General features: G+C 37.4%; 3 protein-coding genes across 3 annotated transcripts; 2 read left to right on the top strand and 1 right to left on the bottom strand.

Annotated features, from left to right (window-relative positions):
* Positions 1-761: 761 nt before the first annotated feature.
* LOC144422879 (serine/threonine-protein kinase 36-like) lies at positions 762-5,080 on the bottom strand. The gene is made up of 3 exons (XM_078112826.1): positions 4,188-5,080; positions 3,667-3,858; positions 762-1,962 (listed from the first exon to the last, which is right to left on the bottom strand). Exons 1-3 carry the CDS (start codon positions 5,067-5,069, stop codon positions 835-837), a joined length of 2,202 nt encoding a protein of 733 aa, XP_077968952.1. The 5' UTR covers positions 5,070-5,080; the 3' UTR covers positions 762-834.
* Positions 3,654-7,601, top strand: LOC144422882 (peptidylprolyl isomerase domain and WD repeat-containing protein 1-like). Its single transcript, XM_078112836.1, has 3 exons — positions 3,654-3,884; positions 6,091-6,237; positions 7,271-7,601. Exons 1-3 carry the CDS (start codon positions 3,852-3,854, stop codon positions 7,595-7,597), a joined length of 507 nt encoding a protein of 168 aa, XP_077968962.1. The 5' UTR covers positions 3,654-3,851; the 3' UTR covers positions 7,598-7,601.
* Positions 7,602-14,399: 6,798 nt separating this feature from the next.
* On the top strand, positions 14,400-23,489 carry LOC144425643 (uncharacterized). The gene is made up of 7 exons (XM_078115056.1): positions 14,400-14,527; positions 14,893-15,153; positions 15,585-15,872; positions 16,457-16,534; positions 16,863-16,904; positions 22,651-22,983; positions 23,149-23,489. Exons 1-7 carry the CDS (start codon positions 14,521-14,523, stop codon positions 23,310-23,312), a joined length of 1,173 nt encoding a protein of 390 aa, XP_077971182.1. The 5' UTR covers positions 14,400-14,520; the 3' UTR covers positions 23,313-23,489.
* Positions 23,490-23,557: the final 68 nt, after the last annotated feature.

Here is a 23,557-nt window from a genome sequence, read left to right as displayed (position 1 = left end):
GCTTTTAAGTTTATTGCCGAGACGCACAACATATCTTGACTAAATTGAAATCTACGATAACAAATGTAAAAAATTTTCAACCAAAAACGTCCTCGACGTCTTATAAGCACTTCAAGTCAGAGTTTATTGAAAACCTTTCACGACGACCGTTAGTTATTGCCGTGCCACACATTGCTGCTTTCGATTGCGATAAAAAATGAAATAATTGTGAAATGTTTTTAAATCAGAACGTGGACGGGGGCGGTAGGATGTGTACGGCGTTTTCGGTTTTCGGCCTTTCATATGTAGAAAATCTTAGGTTAATCGAAGCAATATTTTTCCGAAAATAATTTTCGTATCCAGATTTTCAGAGTTTCTACTGCATTATTATAACATGAAGACGGGCGGCGTTACATTGCGTCAAGATGATGAAGCACGAGAGTATTCGTCACAAGAGAGAGAGAGATAGCATTATGCTATTGTCGCTTTCAATTCGCATCGACAGCGCGCGATTTCTACTTTTGAGATAACATATCTCATTTTCGAATACAAACATATACGCGAGGATAGCGATTATTACGTACCTATCAGCAAAAAGGTATGATTGAAGTCGGGCGGTGTTAAATTACGTCGACGTGATAAAGCACTGGAAAAAAGTAGTTTTCACCGGATTGTAATGACCGTAGAACGACGTTGTTTTAACGTAGAACAATAATAAAAAAAAAACGAATTTAAAACGGGGGGGACACGACCCCCGTAACCCCCCCGCTGGTTGCGCCACTGGCACAAAGCAATGTTCTTTCTGTGAATGTGTAAAAGCTTTGATTTCAGTATTCAGTTCAATTGCTGTTGCTACTAATCAATAAGTCTCAGCTCGTCTATGAGTTTCTTTGCGTGATCTATCACAACCTTAGATTGTGAAGAATATGTTGAAGGTCTCGTTCTTGCCGAAACCATCCTTGGTGAAAAAGCGTATCTCGCTGATGCAGGAAGAGTCGTACTTTGATTCTGTCCAGAGTTGGTAACAAATTCGACCAATTTTTCTTCAGCGTTTTGTTTCAGAAGATCTTTTTTTAACGAGACGTGCGAGGCTGCAGTGCGAAGTGCAACAAATGCAGCCTGTTTGACACACATTTGATTGTCTTGTAATGCAACATCAAGCAATCTTTTGAGGGCATGGCTATCTTGTATTGATTCTCTAAGTGACGAGCCCCAGTCGGACAAATTTCCTAAAGTAAAAGATACGTTTGATCTGGTTTTCGGAGTCGCATCATTCAATAAATTAGTCAAAAGAGGAACTGCTTTTTCCAAATGTTTGCCAAGATCTTTGCTAACAGTTGAAGCTGTATTTCCATCTCCGTTACTTTCTGTACATCCCATGTACGCAATATTACCGAACGCAAATGATGCGGACCTTCTGACCATGCCTTCGCTCACTGCGAGACATTGATATAACGATTCAAATATATCAGATTTAATTTTCGACGGCAAATCTTGTATAATGCCTTGATTTTGTTTCCGAAGTAAATTCCCCAAAAGACTGCAAGACTTTGTGCGTACAGTAACATCAGTGGAACTCAAGCATGGAAGAATAGCAGGGGTGATATCTGAGTCGAAAGGCTTCAAAACAACTTCACTTACAGATTTTGCATTTTCTGGGGTCATTCTTGCTACGTGCCCCAATAAGGACAACAAATCGCAGGTAGTGATAGGTCGTGTTTCCTCATGAATTAGAATTGATGCCAAGCTCTTCGTTACATCCCCTCTAAGACAAGATGTAAACTCATCAAGGCATGGCTTGTGACTTAAAGCAAGTCGGCATATCAGTCCAATAGGGACATCGAGTCTAGCATATGGAACAGAACACTTGCATTGGTTCAAAACTATAGAAACAAGATTGACTTCGCAGAGACATTCGAATATTTGATGTAGGAACATTTCATTTGTGTCAATTGCAAATGGGAAGCAGAAACATCTCAGCACCTGAAATACCAATGACGATAGTTAAAGTTTGGGCTAAAGATAGTGGTATTCAAGCACATGTTGGGGAAGCTCGATCACCATTAATCAAAGTCCTGGACAAAATCATCATACTCAACTAGGCGCTGAGAATTAACTCAAGCGATTGACTCAACTTGACCCCGGGTTTAGGAACTTTACCCAATACCCCTTCATTTGTCAAATAAAAATCTGAAGTATAGAAAAGTGCATTTTGATGTGAATTCAGCACAGAAAACAACACTTCAATATTAACCCTCTCCAGGAACGTGTAACACGTATGCAACAACATATTGTAAACTAGCCATGACCCACATTTCCTGCCGCAGAATGCTTTTTCTACTCAACGTACTACTGCAGAACTTAGTTGATTTGATGCAACTGCTATTTTGCGTTGCCGCCGCCTGATGACGCTGCAAGCGACTTCTGCAAGATGCGGTCTCCGGTACTCGTGTCAGGCTGGTGGACCATGGTCATATCTCAAGCAACTATACCAATTAATATATGCCGAATTCGTAATATTTGTGCATGGAGCAAAAGAATAGTGTATACAGGAGCTTTACAAACTGATTGCAACCTCTAACGGTTTATGTGGTTTCACGAGGGGGTGGTTTAAAATTAGTATAGGTGCAACATCTTCCCTCAGAAGTGGATTTCAGTTGTTAAATTAGCTAAGATTCGTTTGTTCAGTTTCGTAAAGTATGTTGACTTATTGAGCAGATAAAGTACTTTGAGTTCCCTATGTCATATACGGTACAATCAGGTATATTCGGATGTAGTATATGAAAATTTGCCGAGTAGGGGAAAATTCGGCTTCCGATAATTTTGTTGTAAACAGAAGATTTAGGAGGCGTGACATAAAGTATGCACTATCTAGTGATATGATTCAGATTTATAACCAAATAAAGTTGAGGTATATTAGCCATAAATACTCGTACGTGGTTAGAATGATAGAGAAGTGTCTCAGATTGATTCAGATTTTTTATCTGTATTTCCAGCGATCTAGCAGAACAATTGCAAATATGCTAAAGGGTAGAGTTTTTGCAGAAATTGCTTTGAATTAGCGCGTATTTCTAATGCACACCTTCAGATAAAGAAGCAATTGAGACTTACAATTATGAATATGATGACGCTGATCTTGATAAAACACGTCCAGAACGATATCTATGTAGCTAAGATTTTGAGCCTAAAAAGTCAGACCATTTCAGCATTTTGACTGTTGGAATTTATATGGACAGACAATAGCTATCTAAAAACGAATCTAGAGTCTAAAATTTAGTCGTGTTTTCAGAGCCCGAGTGCGGCGTCGTTCACCCAGATAAACAGAAAAGCTTCGGGGGAGCACAGTAACTTTTGACAACACCATAAAGGTATTGCAATCCAGTCATAAACCAATCTATACTAATTGCTGAGCAAAACAATAAATGTATACACAAAAATGGAATTGGCCTAAACCCAAATGCTGCAGAAAACTACTGCTGGCCGTGTTTTTATAGCGTCTTCCAGAGTGGGGACAGGGCCGATCGATAAATTTAAACGAAAGCCTGAAGTAAATAAGAAGGCGTACAGTCCAAAAAATATCGAAATTGTAAATAAACACACAAATTGCCAACGATTTTTCTGCTACCAAAAAATTTGGTATCCGCATATTAAATATATCGCATATTAAAACCTAATGATCTTTATCACCTGTAATACAATATCAGTATGTATACTTCCATCTGAATCTTCATCCAACACAGGAGTCTTCACAGTAGGATTCAAATATTTTTTAAATTCTTCTCCCAATAATGCTAACAAGCAAAGAACCACTACTGAATCACTTGCAGAAAGAAGGGGAACACACTGGTATGGTTCAAGAGTGAACACTGCTAATGCAACCTGGAAAAAATGATGCCAGTCATTTAGTAAGTGAACTTTGGTTGGGTCTCATAATTACAATATCAGTTGTAGCAGACAAACTTTCAATGAGGGCAATATGCAGGATTGTATATTTTTTATCCAAGAAAAATATAATGCCTTTTTAACATTTTCTCATTGCCCTCGGGGAAGTAAATATCTTTAAATATATGCTGCTGGCCAGGCTGGAGTAGTATATACTAATGCATTACTATTGCCTGTGACTCGACCATTTACAATGTAATTCATAGCAGAATATATTGTAAAGAAAACTCATTTTAATGTAAGTAAAAAGATGCTGAAGGCCTTACATGCAAAAAAGACAAGATTCCCTCGGGTGACAACAGCATTGGATCATAAACATCATGTTCACGTGCCGGATGATTCACAGGTCTCGCTGATGGAATCGTCTCTGTCTCAGCGCCGTCATTAAAATCAACACGAAGAGAATGAGCAAGCCTGTGCCAGAGTGCATTCCATGATCCACACTCCATGAATTCTTGAGCGGCCGGTTGGTCCCCACCCTCCGTTACTAACTGTTTTATCATGTCTACTACGCCATCCAGTAATCCACGATCGTACGGCGGTAGAGTATCCACTTCTGTTAAATTTGCGACCGCCATGCTCACAGACGCGAAAAAATCTGATATATTGAGTTCGAAAATCGCGCCAATGTTGCTCAATTCGTTAATCAACGTCGCAGCTGCTAGAATGTGAGTAGGAACCTCAGATTCTATGAAAATCGTAGCGAAAAGCGACAAATACTCTTTAAGAAGTTCTAATAGAGTATCTGGGTGGGCTTGGACAAGAACACTCAATAAGTTTAACGTTATTTCAAAACCTTGTTTCAATGCAGCATCACCAATCTCAAATCTTCCTTGCATGAGACGTAAAAGCTGGTCCAAATTCTGCGGAGTGGAAAACGAGCGGCAGACATCATGGCTGGATTGACAGCACGAATAAATAAATTTCAAAATATTTATCGCTGTAGATGGGTCCGAAATACCGACAAAGATGTTGTCTATAGCGCTGCGGTCTGACTGTACAATCTGTGCTAGTTGTGTCGCACCCACTCGCTTATAATTCCTTGTTAAAAAGCCAACAACAGGGGAATAAACACATGCAGCAAGAGCACTCATATATAAAGCTTGAATTTCATGCGCTCTTTTGGAGGAGGTATCTCCATCAGTCATGTGAGATTCAATCTGCTGTTTCCATCTCATATACTCACTAGCTCCATCTGAGACAATTTTGAGGAGTCCACTCTCAACAATATGAGAATATATTTTCTCACAGACAAATTTTGTTTGCCCATGGTCGCAACTTTCGCAAATAAACACGAGACAAAGAAGAGCTTGATCTTCAACTCTATGGTGGGGGTCAAGGGTCGGAGTAAGGACTGATTTTATCAGAGATACAATTTTAATGGCGGAATCTGCATACTTTTGTATACTCTCTCCATCAATATTTTTAATGTTGAAATCACTTGCTGCGTACGCTGTCAAGAGTGCGAGAATATCCGCGGCAAGTTGCGGGAACCAAAGCTGTTTACGTATACTGGAATTAGTCATCAATTTTGTAAATAGTTGCACAATTCGATCAGGGATGTCGAGACTGTTACAGAATCTAAAAGAATATAATAACATTAGAAGTTGATATACTTTTCTGTTTTTTTCCACTGAGAAAAAAGGTATAAAAATATGATCAAGCTGATTTTGTTGTAATCCATGCAAATAATACCTTTAACAGGTTCAAAAATTTAATTTTCATGGAATATTATTCGAATATTTAGAGAATACCCTTTTCTACCCTCAAACTTTCATGTTTGTGCCTTAAAGAGAAAAACTTTGTTTGTGACTCCCAGAGAACCAGCCAGATGCACAATAAGGGGCCCAGTTTAAGGAAAACTGCTCTACTCATAATAACTGATGTATTTTTTCCAAGAATTGACTATGGATGAATGGATCCTGCATAAGCATACTAAATTCAATCCATTATTTTCTCTTATTCAATTCAGTGAGTTGGTTGAAAAAAATATGGGCCCGGGCTACAAAACGAGCAAATACAGTATTTCTGAATATTGTCTCCCGACTCCCAACTGTGGGGAGTTCAAAAATATATACCTTGGACTCCTATCGAAAACATGATTTGTACTGCACAGTCTTCTTTGTAATATATTCTTGGTTTGAAAATAGACATTATTTTATATTCAAGGTTTCTGACAAAGCAATCATACATACCACAGTAGGAGATGTACACATCAAATTATTTATGAATGAATGTCCGAAAACTGTCGAGAATTTTTGCGTTCACTCTAGAGATGGATATTATAATGGCCACATATTTCATAGAGTTATAAAGGTATGTATTGTTTATGTTGCAATTGAATAAGAAAGTCTGCTGTCCATATGAACCTTACACCGCTGTCTATATGGCAGTTCAATTGTCAAAATTAAGAGTTGCAGGTCTTGGCGGGCCGCACATATCTTTAAAAACCTAAAAACCAATGTTCGATGAATCAGTTTTTTCCCACATATCAGAAGTTGAATTTTAAAATTTTAAGCAGCGCACGAAGACTGAACTCATCTTACCCAAAGAAAAGATTTACAAATGACTTTTAATGTGGCACTCTTGAATGTTTGTTGCATTTTGCTTGTTACGTTTTTGACATCACTGAATAGGAAACATTTTTTAAATGGGAATCACTAATCCGAGATCTATCTATCCACTGGTTAGTTACGGCTTCCTCCACCACCGACATGGACTGGTCATTGGAAAAGAGTCAATGGTTCGCTATATCATTTTGCTGTAAAATCAACTTTCCTCTCCCTGTTATAAATATGAAAATTCCATCCTATATCATTTGACATTGGATGGTAACTTTGCAAGAGGCGTAGCTCTCCATATAAATAAACTGAAGCATTGGCTTTCCTCTCCCCCCGATAAATATTGAAATTTAAAACGAGGATATCGGTCAGAGACCGAAGACTTATCGATCGAAAGTTAGGGGATTCCTCAAAACAGAAACTGTGGTTTCGATTCGTTCGACTCCGTAGTGACACCGCGTGTCCCATCACTAATTAATTAATACCTCGCTAATTATACGACCTAATTCATTCAAAATCAATAGGCTTCTGATCCAGGATATTTTAAACACACATGCAACATTTGGAAAAGATTCAACCTCGCTTTCGTGAGATATCGCGTGCATCTAACAGACAGACAAATACCTATCAACATACACACCGATCTTAAGATCGATAAGTAATCACACATCTATATGCTGTATTCCCTCATTGATTAAGTCAACTTTATTAACTTTCCTTCTAATTAGGATAATTATGAAATCCTTTACTGCCAGGCTCAGCATATTAAATAATATTTTTGTTTTTAGGGCTTCATGATACAGACTGGCGATCCTCTTGGAAGTGGAACTGGTGGAGAAAGCATTTGGGGCGGAGAATTTGAAGATGAATTCCATCCTTCATTAAGGCACGATAGGCCGTACACACTTAGTATGGCTAATGCCGGCCCAAATACAAACGGATCTCAATTTTTTGTTACTGTTGTGCCTACACCGTGGTTGGACAATAAACATACCGTATTTGGACGAGTTGTAAAAGGAATGGACGTCATACAAAATATATCTTTGGCTAAAACTCACCCGAAAACTGATAAGCCGTACGATGATATTTCAATAGTAAATGTTAGTGTCAAGTGATACTTTCCTATATAAATTACATGAGCCATTGGGCAAACCCTTACGCGGGAAAATGATATGGCGAAGTTGGATTCACATGGAAAATTAGTTCTAAGTTGTCGGGATATATCTCTACTGCCAGAATATCCTTCAGATGTCATCATCGAAACGCGTTGGGTTGGGAAAATACATTCTTTTTTACTTAGCAATAAATACTCCTTGGATAAATGTCATCATTCATTTTAAAATGACGCAGAAACCTATCTACCTATACATATGGTACCGTTATACACACATTTCGAACCACAAGGTGACATTGTTTAAGCATATTAACCAAAGTGACTCATGGTTATAGTCAGTGATTGGATTCAGCCGGTTCGCACCGGTTCTATAGAATCGTCTCACGGAATTGTATGAGATAAGCAAACCGGTTAGCATTACTGGTTACTCTCACTGACTTGGCAACAGAACCGGGTGAAAAATATGAATTTTGTGATGGAACCGGCTGACAAAAATAATAGAATCCCACTACTGGTTATAGTCACTTTGATATTAACCACAAAAGCGACATATATCGTAACCTGTTGGCACCGGCGCAACTAGTGGTGGGATTAAGGGAATAGATTAGCGCAACAAATGGGTAATGTGCATGGCAGTTGACGACTAGCTTCATATTTGGTGTTTCTAAAGTTAGTGTTAGGCTTATGTGTTGACATACATATAAATGAGGAACCGGTTGTGGGTGAATTCAGTACTAAAGAGAACCCGTTCATTGTCTCCCACCACTGGGTACAACTCTAACTGTGCCCAATGCCTATAAATCAACATTTATTGTATATTATTAAATTTAGATAACTCCCAGGTTGATTGAAAACCATGACCCAAGATGTGGGTCGAAAGGTCTGTAAACTCCATATCGTTATAACATGCATCTGTACAATCTAAGTTACCAATCCCATGTTCCGGTAATGATAAAATGTCTTTATCACATGGGCGTACAGTGTCAACTGAACTCTGCTTGATTTACTGTGCCTGATTTTCTTCATCACTGCACATCGTTCAACACTTTTCATTGTTAACATGTGGGTGGCTAGCACATCAGAATCCCGCAAAATATTATTAAGGACAAAAGCAATTATGCCTCGAATAATTCAATGGGAGGCCCTCGTCCCCCTAGGTTCTGATGAATTACAGTAATAATATTTGTTCCTTTAATAAAATTCCCTGTATTTAAAATTAGCTATTAAAACCAGCTTCGCCCTTCCACAGTAAAACTGCGCGATTATTTAGTTTTTGAATATAGTATATATATGATTGTTTTTTTACAAACATGAAAAATTAAATTTTACTTGGCTCCGTACCTGTTGGCAAATGATCCGGGACTATCGGTATCGCTACTGAAATATTCGCGGCAAAGACTTGGGAAAGTGCTCGAGCGACTGGGAACAAGTGCACGTTCCTTTGGTGTGCTAAACCGTCCTACGGTTACGCAGATGATTATGGGGGCGAAACCGCTGGCTGGTTACGGCTAGGGCTGGGCATTTTCGAATACCTGATGATTTCAGAATCGAATCGAACGTTTTTTTCGAGTCGAATCTCGAATACTTGGAAGGTATGAAATTGTATGTAACTTTCTTATTATTTTAGGTCCTCCAGACACCTAAATTATTGAAAACAAAGAATACATCATTGACAATAAAAAAACACGTTTTCATCAATAAATCAATACAGAAAAGAGTCATATGTCAGAGTTGTGTTGAAAAAATATGGCTTCAATGAAAAAAAAATTGAGAAATTTACCTCGACCATTGGCAGAAAGAGTAAAACAAGATGGCGGCGATTCGTAAGGCTACGGCACCCCAATATCAAGTCCATACATCACGGCAATAAAAGTAGTAGCCTTCTAGCGAAAAACACAGTCTTGGAAATTCTAAAGTAATTTTTTAAAACAAAAACCACAAGATAATAACAAAACTATCTGAATATTCATTTCTGTCCAAAATGACCATCATCTGTATTATTATCAATTGAACAAACTCGGGCCGCAACATGGGCGACTTAGCAAAATTAATAATCACCGGGAGGCGACAGAACTTCGTAAGAATCTATCTTCTATTCTAGCAAAGCGGAACTTCAAGCCGAGATTGGTCTGACTCAGAGCTTTGGATTGAGAGTTAAAACAAAGAAGTAGAATTAGCAGTTTGATATTAATTCCTATAGCAAAGCTAAGAAAGATTATTTGTGACACGTTGGGGTAGGGGAAGGTTGGGCACGCTGGGACATGGACGGACGGGTAGAGCGGCGCAAGCTATGGGGTGAAAGTGGTTTTGGGAGGTTGAAACTAAAATTTCATCATCCCAGTTTTTTCTTTTTTCTACTTTAGCCTTTCCAACATGACAAACCACCGTCAGATATTTTTCAGCTATAGTGCATTGTAAAATATTCATAACGTTGTCGAGTGGATGTCCCTTCCGAATTTCGCCGTGGGATGGTCTGAAAATATTTGTTTCCTATGGGGAACAATGGACCGGGGTTCAGTGGGACATGCCCTACAGGGCACAATTCGACAGTGTTTAATACAATAACTGCCTAGAGACCTAGAGATGCGGTATATTTTGTGTAATATTATGGTTTCTCTCGACCCATGGCCCAATATGGAATATATTCGAGAATCAATAATATTTCCAGATTTAGATTCGAGGAAGGAAATAATCAAATTTGTTTGCGAATTTTTTTGTTAAAATATCTGAAGTATTTCAGTTAAACATTGATTTTAAAAATATTAAATCTGCAAATTTGAAGTCTCCCTGTTCTTTAGACGATTATGCTGATTAATTGCTTATTTTTAAGGGAATACTTCGTTGAATTTCGACAGAATGACCCATTGTGCCCCAGGGTCTGTCCGAATGTGCCCCACAAGTGGGGTACAGTGGGACACTTGACAGACGTTTTTCAAAGCATTTTGGTAGTAAAATGTGTGTCGCAAGAAAATTTCTTAGTCGCTGAATAAAAACTACATTTACCCCTCTATGCATTAGTCCCGCAAACTTAGGTGAATATGCAGAATTAACGGCTCGAAATATGCAAAAGAAAAAAAGTGTCCCAACCTTCCCCTATGACACGGAAACATACGTGCAAGTTTAGTTTTGGCATATGGTTTAGGACCAAGTTTAGATGCCAGGAATTCGAACTATTTCTTGTGCCATCTTCACCCCGCACAAGTTTCTTTACAATAACCACTGCTACTACCATATTTTGAAGAACTGAGATCTTTTACTTTTTTGAACGAAAATACCTGGTACCATATCGTGGAAAGGGCACAGAAACATACAGTTATAGGTGAAATGCGCATGTGATTTCAGTAAATAAGTTAGGACTCTGGGATTTTCAATCCTTTTTGAACCGTGTAACATTTTTCTATCCTAGGGATGGGGGATTTCTAAAAAAGACCCGAAAGATCTATCAAATTCAAATCTAGGGCAATAATGAGTAAATAAAAGGTGATTATCTAAGATTGTCTGTAAGTAGCTTGCAAGTCCTATGTATGACATTTTAATATGATATGTGGGCTTACTTCGAGGCGCATCTTCTATTGTGTTAGAGATTGACGGAAGACAAACACACATATCTCCCACTACAGTTCTTAGTTTTTTGGCAATAAAATGTCGGATTTTCTTTATATGTCTTCTCAGTCAAGAAAAAACGCGTGGTACGTGTTGTGAACACCTGTTAAAAATTCCAATTTCAAACTTTTTCTGTTACTTACCCACAATTTAATTTATAATTGTAGTTTGTTTATAAGACGCTTGTTCGTGTCTTTTGCTCCGAACAAGACCTTGAATAAGCAGTAATTGATAACGTTGTTTTTGAAAGGACTGAAATCTTTGCGGTTCTACATTACCTACCCAATTGATTGTGAAAGTACGCCATATTGAAAATATTACTCAATCATTATTCAAGTCGCATTTGCGATGAGCTTTTCAATCATATGTTGGTAACCTGCAGCTCATCACTGATTTAGAATTAGTTAAATGCTATTTGCTATCATTGCAACATTTCTGAATTTGAAATTATCTTTTGCCAAGTATTTGCCACAGGTTACCAGTCGCCATATCGGTGGATTAAACTTGACAAAAGGTATTACAGTCAAATCTTTATATCATACAAAGTTTCTGAAACTCGTGGGATTTCCTGTTGTCGCTGAAATATCTCACCCATTAATGGGAATGAAGAACCAATGACCCGCGTTTGTGACATACCATATTTTTCTTTGGCCCGCCAAATCCCAAATCTTCGCTAAAATGTATTTTCGTTGATAATAAACTGCCATTACTCGCGACTTGTTTTTTTACAGTGGCTCATTTTCAGAAGTGCTTGAATAAAAGAGGGCGGTATAATATATTTGAAGTTAGGCGAGAACCTTACAGTTTATTCTGTTATTGCATGCATAACGATGGAACAGTATGGTGCTAGTTTTAAGTTTTATCGATACTGAAGCCGATCGAAAACTATATTCTCAGAGCGTTTGCGTAGCATTATAAACGTTTTTCGAATATTAATATACATGCGATTCCATGTTTCCGCGTATGAATTTATTAAATCGAGTATCAGAAATCGCCTCAACTATATGTGTAAACTCATGTGTAAATACCATCTTAAAATAAAACCAAGTTTTTCGTTGATTGAAAATCTAGTCTTTTTTCCACATAGTATTTTTTTTGACTCATCTATTGAATAAGGTTCGCCATCCATGCTTTATTGTCTATAACTGGAATTTTCTATTTTACGCAATGGTCAAAAATGTCACGTAACCGTGTATTTTTCATTCTATTGTAGCAATAGCCGCCGACCAAATCCTGACCAGTGGGTGTGAAATATTAACCGTTTTCAATATTTATTTAATTCCGCGATTCTTAAATGTGCATATGCATTCTTAACCTGTGCATATGAGTGAGTATGCGCAACTTTGTGATACTGAAAACAGATTCTCAGTATACTTTGTGAAAAAGTTTGTGAAGACAGAGAGGTCAAATCTTGCTCAGAAATGTCTATTAAGAATTAAAAGACGTTAGTCTCAGAGTAGACGAGTATTGTTTTGGCGTGATTCACTTTGAAGCAACACCTCAATCTGAACAATAAGACGAAATTTGATAAAAACCGTTTACAAAAGAGAATACAAATATGAGCATATAGGGTTACAGGCACCTAAACTCTGAGGGTAATAAAATATGTATTCTGGGACATGGATAAATGTTATTCGTGGCCCGTACAAACAATTTTTTCGTCCCCATTTGTCACGGCTCAATAGAGTAGACCAGTATTGTTTCGACGCGATTCACTTTGAAGCAACACCTCAATATGAACAATACGACGAAATTTTATAAATGCCGTGCACAAAAGAGAATACAAATAAAAGCATATAGGATTACACGCACTTAACACAATTATTTCGTTGTATAACTCTGAGGATAATAAAATATGTATCCTGGGATATGGATTAAATATTGTTTGTGGCCCGTACAAACAATTTATTCGCTCCCATTTTTCACGGCTTAACTTGCCCTCAGCTGAGGACGCTATTCAAATTACGATGGGACCAAACGGCAATTTTACTTAAACACGATGTGGCAAAATGAATAATTGTTGTTGCTGTTGTTGTCAGTCTCGTTTCAAATTGTTACCATGCATGATGTTCTGCGTTTAAAGTAATCATACCGCCTGTTGAAACACCCGCTATATTTTCACTAATATTTCGATAGAAAAATTTTGGCAATTGCGTTCGTGAAAACCTCATAGGATTAGGATTTACATATTTATCCCGGGGGAGAGGAAAGTCGATAAGACGGCTTATTCATATGGCGAACCACGGCCTCTCGTCCGGTTACCATTCCAAGTCGGGTATGGGATTAGTTATATTGTTTGTTTTCGGAAGCATGGACTTGGTTGTGGAGGGAGCCGTAAACGACCAGCGGTTACGTGAACCACCCAACGACGGCGAGGAGTCCAGCAATCCTCTCGCACATAACCACCCCTGCATGGGATTCGAACCTGCGAACCCATGAAGAGTAATTAGAGGTGCGGTGGCGAGCGTATTCCTAACGCTTAGCCCGAACGAAATGCCAAACTGCTCAGCTCCAAGCTGTGTTTATTTACCAAATGACGCTGCATTATGGTTTCGGCGTCATTGTACAACGTCTAAATTATCATAAACGGTGCGATGTTTTGGTTGTGTCCAATATGTAGCAATACATCTTTTTTTCACTATATATATTGTGATATGGAATTAGATGAAATCCACCCTTTTATAGTCCTTTTTACATAAGTCCAACTCATTCAATCCGCTATAAAACTCGACGTAAATTCCCCCTCAGATCGTGTACAATGTGCTTAAGATTAAGCTAGTTGGTTGCCGCCCAGAAAGGCAGAGAAATAATATAACTTCCACAAATTTGTGGCGCCCGAATGCTCAATTAAGATTAAGTAATTTTGTTGTTTGCGATCCAATTGGTCTGCATCGAGCCTCTGACGTCACAGCGTATTTTTTCGTTTTATGCTTTATTATATAATATCTGCGATGTTTTTATCAATTCTATTGGCTATTTATCTGCCATTTTTATCGTAAATTAATTTGTTAGATTTTCATTTTTGGTTCTTCCATTTCACTCGAGCTTTTATTCTGTTGTTCAAATCGAAACCAAAACTTTTGCTCCAGAAAATTTCTTAAAATTCTCGGTTTCTAATCTTTCGGTCCAATGTTAACTTAAGTATAATAAAATCTTTGTTCAAAATGTAAATCAACTTTTCTTGATAGCTTGATATGGAAAAAATTGTTGAAATGTAAAAAACAACTTTTTTCAGAAGACGAAAATATATCGATAGGTTAAATAGAAAATCCTTTATGTATTTGCTGCAAAAACAATTCACTTGACCTCAATAGCTTCAAAATGGATGGTACGTAACTTTTGGATACGAAGTTGATTTTTTTGTTTTAATGTCCTCCTTGTGTTGTTTTTTGTTAAGAAAGAAAAATTGTTTTTATTGGACCAATTAATTTCAAATCTTTCATTAGTTAAAAAGTTTTCTTAATTTTTTTTTTCCCTGAGTTCCGGGGACACGTTTTGTTACTCAAAATTTTGTTAGTTTTGTGAAAATTGTGCCAACGCTGACTACTTGCCTTTTCCGCTTCGCGGATTCAGTCAATCACTAGCAAAAAAAAACAGTAAAAAAAACCTGCTGTCATATAACCTTAAGTTTCACTATTTGCGTTCAGAGTAAGCGCGTTTGTTTGTTAATTGCTTGGTAAAATTTCTATTCAGGAGATACCTTCACCCATACTGTCGTTGACAAGGACAACAAGGTTGTATTCACCGGAATCCCGAATACGTGCACGAATCGGCACACATACAAATTAACTCTGACTGGTGAGGGTTTCGACGTAACTAACGAATTTGACGATCCTCAGAACATTGCTGTAGACTTGGATAATCTATTCATTGGAAGAACTTACTTTGTAAGAATAATTATTCTCCACGAGGATGGAAAAATTTGTCATAAATTCGAAAAGGAATTTACCCTGGGTAAGTCTCTTCTTATTTCTAAGTTCACAGAAATAAGATCGTTTTCATGTCGAACTAGACCGATTTCAGAAAAAAAGAAGAAGACTAGACCTGGTTTTTCCACATCAACTCAATTATTTGCTCGAGAATGTTGTTACTACTACTTTTATTGAGCCAACCTCGGAATGTGAGCTATCATGAAATTAAAATTTGAACTGAATTTTTTTTAGATCAGTGTGAAAACAAAATGTAGCTTGTTATTGTTAACCCCTGTCCTTATTCTTTCTTCGCAAGTTGCGGGAGGAGGGAAACATATTGGGGCGTTTGGCATTCGCGTTTTTACGAAATTCAATAGTTTTCCGAAATAAAACACAAATTGAACTTTAATCAACATTACCGCAAATCACGAAGATTTTGTTCAATTTGATTCGTTTTTCTTTTCATATGTGCAGGTGGCGAACGCGTTGCCAGAGACGTGAAATTGAAATTGGGGAAGATTCCGAATCGATGGATCGACGTCTCATTCGACCAGCCCTCATCAACGACTGGGCTACTTCGTTACAGCGTTCGTGCCATATGCAACGACGGGCCAAACAGAGAACAAACGACCGAAGAGTTGTCAACCACTATGAAATTTCTCAAATCAAAAACCGAGTATCAGATAACCGTGACAGCTGTGTACGAAGATCACGAGGAATGTCTCGCGAGCACCAGCAACTTCATTCAGACGCGAACACCAGGTGAGAAACTTTTGTATATTGGTAGAAGCGATTCATGCGAAACAATACGAAGAAACATCGGGCTTGCAAGCTTGAGCGAACAACAAATATTTGCCTAAAGTTGACACAAAAACATACAAAGAACAGGTAAAACGCCCAGAACTAACGTCACGAGTTACAATTGACGTTCAACGAGACGTGTCCAGGTTGCTACAGGGTATTGTTTGATATGAACAACGTCGTACATTTACTAAAGGATTACTCAATGAATAGCGCCTTTCATCGACAACTACCGTAATTCCACAGAATGGCGAAGAGAATAAAACGCTCTAGTAGTCCACAAACAACAACAATGAAGATATTATAAAATCTTCTAAATATGTTAAAATATCCGCAGCAAGATATTTCATTGATCCGGAACCTCACAAGAAATCCGGTCTCGTCGTAATTTCAATTTACAATGACTAAATATTTTATGTTTGTCAAAAAGCTTGCAATTTTTGTCCCTTTTGAAAATAGCCGCTCCACTAATAACAACTAATGCGTCGTGCGAGCATCGACGAAAACGAACTTTATAGCTAAGAAACGATACGTTTCTATTTCAGAATCAACTGGAGGGCATCACTTCTTTAATATCAATAGCGGTGCTGCAAATATCGACATGAGCAAATCGACTATTCAGCGTGAGTGATTCATATGATATAGGCTCTAATTCTATTTTTACTTATTCTTAACATTAGATGGGTTTCATTCACTAACAAACACATTCAAATTTCAAGGTAAAATTCAAATTCGATTACTGTAATTGAAACAATGTTTTGGCCACTAATAAATAATACCGCGTAGAGAGACCCATTGTGCTTGCTGTGTTTTATATTAGACTATATATTTATATATATGTGTGAAATATGAAATTATATAAAATGTACATTAAAATATAACTATATACCGTGCTTTCGAATTCAAAAAGATATTGTGAAATTAATATAGTTTCTATTCGTATATTTGCAGACAATGTACTTACAACTTCATTTGATCGATCACCAGACTTTGGTAAGATTATCTTGTGTGTGAGAGAGCGATATTGTGATGCCGTACATATGCAGTCAACGTAATATACATAAATGCGCAGCTAGCTAATGTCATATGTATATACAGCCAGCTCAGTATACATATTTCAGCAGTGATGTACACCCACAAATGGCCGCATTTACGTATTGGGCTGGCTGTATATGCATATGACATTGAAATTAGTACGTGCATCCCTTCAGTGACGCTACATACATATTGAGTTGGCTGGATATGCATATGAAATTTTCTTCGTATGTGCATCACTAAATGACTGCATATGTATATTGGGTGGGCCTATACGTATGGTTCCATTACATTTGAACCCACGTACATTTGAACCCATGACAATTGCACCTGTATGCTACTGCTATTGCTACCTATGGAATTTTTTTTGTTTCACGGATAGTTAAACCCATACTAACCCTAACCCATGGGTTTTAGCACCCGCATGTAGATTGAACCCGTGGATATACGCATGGGTTCAAATGTACATGGGTTCAAATGTACGGTCACCTATACGTATATATGAGTAGGGTTGGGATTTCGGGACCAGTTTAACCCGGTTTCGGGATATCCCGGGATTGAGCCGTATAATCCCGGGATTTTTCGAGATTAAGTAAAGATTGAAACAACTTGCATGACAATAAAATCGTCAACGTATTTATTTCATGTAATATCAGCGCAGATATAAAGCATCTATCAGTAATCAGTAGTTTATTTTTCACCCTACTGAAAATAGGCACAAACATACAAATTGCAATAAATTATAAATAGGTCCTATTTCAGGGTGAAGGAGACGCGGGAAACCAGTACCGGTTATCGAGCAGCGGCACCCATAAAATAGGTCTAACACTATATTAGTTAACACTATCTAACACTAAAGTCGAACTAAGTATATGTGAATTGGAAAAAATCTAGGTCAGAGTTTCCTAGCCTTTTTTATATCGCGGCACACTATTTAGCTCTTGCAATATTCGCGACACACCTATCACAAAACACGAACCTTTTCTACTCATAAATGCGATAGTCAAACGCGAACAAATGGTTAATAGTTATCGACATTACAACTGTTTTCTTACATTAATGTAAACGAGAGCGTCTTCGGAGCACCTCACATTATGGTAAAAGTTGCGCGGCGCACGGTAATACGTAGTCTTCAAACGCACCGCCGATCACGCGCTTCGATTTTGCTCCCCCGTTACGCCCTTATCATTATCACGCGTATTCTCACTTTTTCACAACCCAATTCATTTTTGTTACAATTCAATATGCTCTCCCATTGCCAGAATCATTCAATAGTGTTACTGTCGGCACTTGCGAGAGAAATGAAAGAGGCAAGCAAACTGTGTTTCATTACAACAATTAATTATTATCGCTAAAAACCCTAAATAGGTTTAAAGTTGTTATAAACAATTTTTACCGCAGGACGTAACGTTTCACGTTATGAATTTCGTGCAAGGCCCGAGCATAATTTGATAGCAAAGATCATAGCATTTACTATGTCGAAACACTTATTCGACTTTTCAGACCGGAGAAACTATCCGTGAAAGATAACCGTTTTTGTGTTCAAGGTATAAAATAATCGTCAATTCCACCATGCTTTCGTGAAGTAGTGCAATTTACTAAATTTATGGAGGTTTTATTAAGTTTCATTGCATCGTGTTTGGACTAACATGCGTTTCGCCAGATTACTGGCGTAATTACAGATCGAAGGGTGGGCAAAATAAGGTAGTATATTTTCATCCAATCGAATAATTTTAACGAATTGTCGAATATCGGATTGAGCACGGGATTTTATTACGATGGACTTTGATCTTTCTTGTCACCGTTTATAAATTAATTGTCCCAATTTTAAGCTAAAAATATATATTACCATTTCTGACGCCGAATATGTTTTGAAAGCCCGGCACCATTCGCTCAGATAAAAAGAAAGCTAATTCAACGTTCAGGGGAGCACAGTTATTCTCTGCTCGGAATTTTTGACAACACCATAAAGCAGGGGCGGACACCCGGGGGGGGCGAGGTGGGGCGGTCGCCCCCCCCCAATAATTTCGCAAAAAAATTTAATACATGTTGTTTCCGCCCTACAAAATTATCATTTCCGAAAAGTGCGATAGTCAAGCGCCATTAAACGGTTAATAGTTACCGATATTATAACTGTTTTCTTACAATAATGCGCCTTCGGAGCACCTCACATTTTCGTGAAACATGCGCGCCCGCACGGGTAATACTCCGTCTTCAAACGCACCGCCGATCACGCGCCACGGTTTTGCACAACTAACTCATTTTTGTACAATTTAATATGATTTTCTCATTGTCAAAATCTTTCAATAGTGTTATTGTTGGCACTTGCGAAAGAAATGAAAGAGGCAAACTGTGTTTCATTACAACAATTAATTATTATCGCTGAAAAATTAACTAGATCTAAAGTTGTTTTAAACAATTTTCACCGCTGGACGTATCTTTTCACGTTATGGATTTCGTGCAAGGCCCAGCATAATTTGCGGGCAAAGATCAAAGCATTTACTTTGTCGAAAAGTTGAAAAGCGGCAATATAAAATACTAAAAATAAAACTGTGAACAATATAAGTTTTGAGGCCCGCGACAGTCTAAAAACGCTTTTCTAGGCATCGAAAATCGCAAAATTCCGTGTGCCAACGGCACAAATCATGTTTGCTTGACCTTTAAAAATATTTCGTTACTAAAATCGAAACACGGTCAATTGTGAGCGGGATTTGCCTTTTTATCCATTACTTTAAAATTGACGTCGAAAATTTTCGTGTTAACATTAAACAAAGCTGAGAACGCGACTTTTCCACGGTTTGTGATGATATAAAAGATAATTAAAGTATATTCGATCACTTTTTGTATTTATTTATGTATTTTTATGGTACTGAAATAACTTTTACTACGTGAGAATTGACAGAAAATTTACGGATTTTTCGAAAGGTTTTTTCCGTCGTGTTTTAGAGTGGCCCTTGTTTTGTCGACTCAACCGCAGTTTAAATTGAAGACAATTAAATTAATGAATCAAGACATTTTGAATATGCCCGTATCGGTCTTTGATTGATTACTTTGCACAAGTGAAAAATCATTTTTCGTTGATGAAGTCGGCTCTATTAACAAGTGGCGTAATCGCGGCGACTGTTCCGCGTGGATTTCGAGGCGGTGTATTTGTATTTTTGATTTACTAGTATACCTTATAATTATTTTCATTGTATGAATTAAAATTGTACTATATCGGATTTTATATCAGATATCGAGATTTTTGTAACGACGAAAACGAGTTCGGAAGATTGCAAAAATACGTATCAAAATTAAATACATCAGGCAGCTTATCTCATATTTTTATGTCCACATATCGCCGTGGTACTTTAAGTTTAGTAATATTTTTATTTTGACGTAAGAAGTCGCAACCGCGAGTTAGGTTGCACACAATTTAATATATAAGGACATTTTAGAATCGCGTGGCTGTCATGGATCGACAGAAAAATCATTATACGCTCAAATAGGCGGCTCTTTTATTGAGCGCGTAATCGCGGTGCTTGTTGCAGACAGCAGTGGGAAGTTCCGACTTTGACCCCGCCTTTTTTTTTTAAATCCTGGCTGCGCGCCTGAACTTGTGCCTGTTTATTTTCGTATTAAATTATAAATAAAAACCCTGCAAAGTCATTGCGTGAATCCTGAATGTTATTTCGAGTTCAAATGATGATTTAATAAATCGGCAATAATGGCAATTCTACTATAGTCAAATGATAATTCCATGGTAAAATTTAGGAAAAAAATTCGCAGAATAGCTTGTTACTTTGTTTTGCATTTCTAATTTCACGAAACGGCGTTAGTGCGCTTTATGCAGAACTAGGAATTGAAACAATAACCTAATACGACTCCTCAAATTTGTTATTTTCTGTATGTTAGCAAGAGCCGTGGGCTAATTCTCGCGGAATTCAAGAAATTGGTTCAGTGACGCGCAAGTTTCGTGTCCGAGCAAAGCAGCCTAGGTAATCGATATATGAGTAGCAAACTGACATGCTAATACTTGAGAATGACATCGACAGGTTATTGTTACGTGACGATACACGGCGCGGTGTTTTTCGGTAGGCGATCCAAGTTCGCCCCCCCAAAATTATGGAAAGTGTCCGCCCCTGCATAAAGGTATTGCAAACCACTCATGAACCAATCTATACTAATTGCTGAGCGAAACAATAATGTATACACAAAAATGGAATTGGCCTGAACACAAATGCTGCAGAAAACTACCGCTGGCCGTGTTTTTATAGCGTCTTCCAGAGTGGGGGCAGGGCCGGTCGATAAATTCTAACGAAAGTTTGAAGCAAAAGAGAAGACATACAGTCCAAAAAATATCGAAATCGTAGACCTGTATATAATAAACACACAAATTGCCAACGATTTTTCTGCTACAAAAAAAGGTTTCTAATTATTCGCAGTGTAGCGTAATCAAAATGACTCTCACGCTAAAAATTCTTTCTCCGATAAAATACACAACAGCAAGTAAATGCAAAACTATTTCGATGTAAAATCTAGATTTTCTATATTCTTGCATTTTAATATATACATGGAAATTCAAAGTTTCAAAATAGTTTTTAAAGAAATAGGTAAACGAAAGTGTCAAGGGACAACTCTATATTGACATTTATTTACATTCATTGCGCCTTTAAATTATAATTGAAGTTTTGAATTGAGCCATGAAAAACGGTTGACATTTCCATTAATATTTTCAACCATCGTGCTATACATACTGGTCACGTTACAAAGTATTGCAGATTGAACAACATACATGTGATATCTTAGAATTAGTCCGTTCCGGGCACAAGTTGCACTAGTGCAACATCCGGTAAATCCCCCCAGGGAGTCGGAGTGTCGAAAATTTTTAAAAATTTATCTTATATAACCTAAAAGTATTGCTTTCACTAAATATCATGTTTTTCCCACTGCCAAAAGATGAAGGGGCCCGGAGAGGGTTAATGTGGATGAGAATATCTCTGTAATAATATTTTTTGACACTTCCTTTCTGTTTTTACCCCATAAAGGACTTTGGCTCATTCCGTTTCTAACAACTTCTGAATTTTTTTGTATGGGATGCAGGGTAAAACAAGGTGACTTAGGCCTAAGCTGCACTAAACAAATTCTTAGGGATGTAAGTTTCGGACATTTTATTTCTGATATCCATAATATTTGAACTTAGGCCTATTCTGTTTTTAGTTCGAAGCTCAGCAAAAATATTTTATTGAGAAATTTAGGAATTCAAGAATACCATCTTGAGCATGGCTCAAAACCCCAAAATATGAAAAAAAGTGAAATTTCAAAAAATCTGACTTTGGCCCCTTCCGTTCTCTTCCAGCGAGCTGTATATGCATATTGGTCTCTCCCTCTGTATATATATATATATATGAATTGCTGTATATGCATTTTGGCCATTTATTTATATCAAGTTACCAACCTCATTCTATGTATTGGGGCCATCACCAAACATTGTATCAATCTAATCTGTTGTTAAAAATAGACCTACATTTGTTGACTTTTTGTGTGATCCTGCTAATTATGCTCCATCCCACGCTATTTCATTTACACATATAAATATGTTTCCCGAGTCAAATATTACTATCTTACTTTTACTAAGGTGACTTGATGAAAAGTTGTTTCCCCCAGAAATTAGTGCGTTTGCACTCTTTTTTTTATTTTATTTTCCCCTTTTTTTCCTATAAAGGTACCGTGGAAAATTTGCAAGAATCTTTCAAAACTGACAATAACAATTTCGTGAAGTTATTCCTTCGATGGAATCAACCGTCGTTTTCTGGCCATCAACAAGATTATTTCATCAATACCTTCCAAGTAGAAGTCTTTGAAGAAGGTGGTGGAAAATATGGGAATACTGAAGATGTGACATTCAATCCAGAAGACCAACTTCACCAATATGAATGCGGTCCGTTGATAGTAATTGGAAATAAACCTTACATAACTCGAGTCAAAACATTCTATGAAAATGTTGATACCGCCTTGAAAAACGTCTCACGGGAAGCGATCAAAACGGTGAAATCAGGTAAATCATTTGCCTCTTCCATGCCCTAATTCTAAAATACACTTTTTCCTATGAATTTGATCCAGGCGGTACTAGGCCTATACAAAACATAACCATGAAGGGAAAAACTAGTTCAATCACATTTTGCCCTGGTTGTATTAACAAAGACTAAAATTTGACTACTAGACCTGAAAACAAACTCACATATGAGAGCACCAATGGGAGACACCCTGATTCCGACAATATCTGCTTCCAGAAGTAGCCAGCTTCCAGTTTCCATGCCATCATTATCAAATGTACAAGATCAAAAAGGTAATTGGGTATATTACTTAAAACGCAACACCCAATAGGAAGATTTTTTCAAGTGTGCAGTGGCGTATTTCATGGACAGTGCATTGAAAAATTAAAACATTCTAATGTCATATTTTGTATTTTGTGCAACTGGAAAATCCGCCATGACATTATGTCGACTATCCGCAAAATCTTATTTGGAAAATTCCAAAATATAAATTCTCCTAAAATATCAAATCAAAGCTGTAATAAAACGACATGGCAACAGAATATGTTATGTCATAATAATGTTTTTTAATGTGAG

Source organism: Styela clava, chromosome 1, assembly GCF_964204865.1.
Source record: "Styela clava chromosome 1, kaStyClav1.hap1.2, whole genome shotgun sequence".
In the NCBI taxonomy this organism is placed as follows: Eukaryota; Metazoa; Chordata; class Ascidiacea; order Stolidobranchia; family Styelidae; genus Styela; species Styela clava.
Note: the sequence above shows the minus strand (reverse complement) of the source record. Positions and strands in the feature narration are given on the sequence as shown.

Bases quoted from the DNA above. Each gene is read 5' to 3' on its own strand.
- LOC144422882 (XM_078112836.1), top strand. From the start codon at position 3,852: ATGCAACCTGGAAAAAATGATGCCAGTCATTTA. The intron at 3,885-6,090 runs GTAAGTGAACTT...TTTATATTCAAG, and splicing joins AAAATGATGCCAGTCATTTA to GTTTCTGACAAAGCAATCAT. The intron at 6,238-7,270 runs GTATGTATTGTT...TTTTGTTTTTAG, and splicing joins TATTTCATAGAGTTATAAAG to GGCTTCATGATACAGACTGG.
- LOC144422879 (XM_078112826.1), bottom strand. From the start codon at position 5,069: ATGACTGATGGAGATACCTCCTCCAAAAGAGCGCATGAAATTCAAGCT. The intron at 3,859-4,187 runs GTAAGGCCTTCA...CATTTTTTCCAG, and splicing joins GAATCTTGTCTTTTTTGCAT to GTTGCATTAGCAGTGTTCAC. The intron at 1,963-3,666 runs GTGATAAAGATC...TTGGTATTTCAG, and splicing joins ATACTGATATTGTATTACAG to GTGCTGAGATGTTTCTGCTT.
- LOC144425643 (XM_078115056.1), top strand. The intron at 15,154-15,584 runs GTAAGTCTCTTC...TCATATGTGCAG, and splicing joins CGAAAAGGAATTTACCCTGG to GTGGCGAACGCGTTGCCAGA. The intron at 16,535-16,862 runs GTGAGTGATTCA...GTATATTTGCAG, and splicing joins GAGCAAATCGACTATTCAGC to ACAATGTACTTACAACTTCA.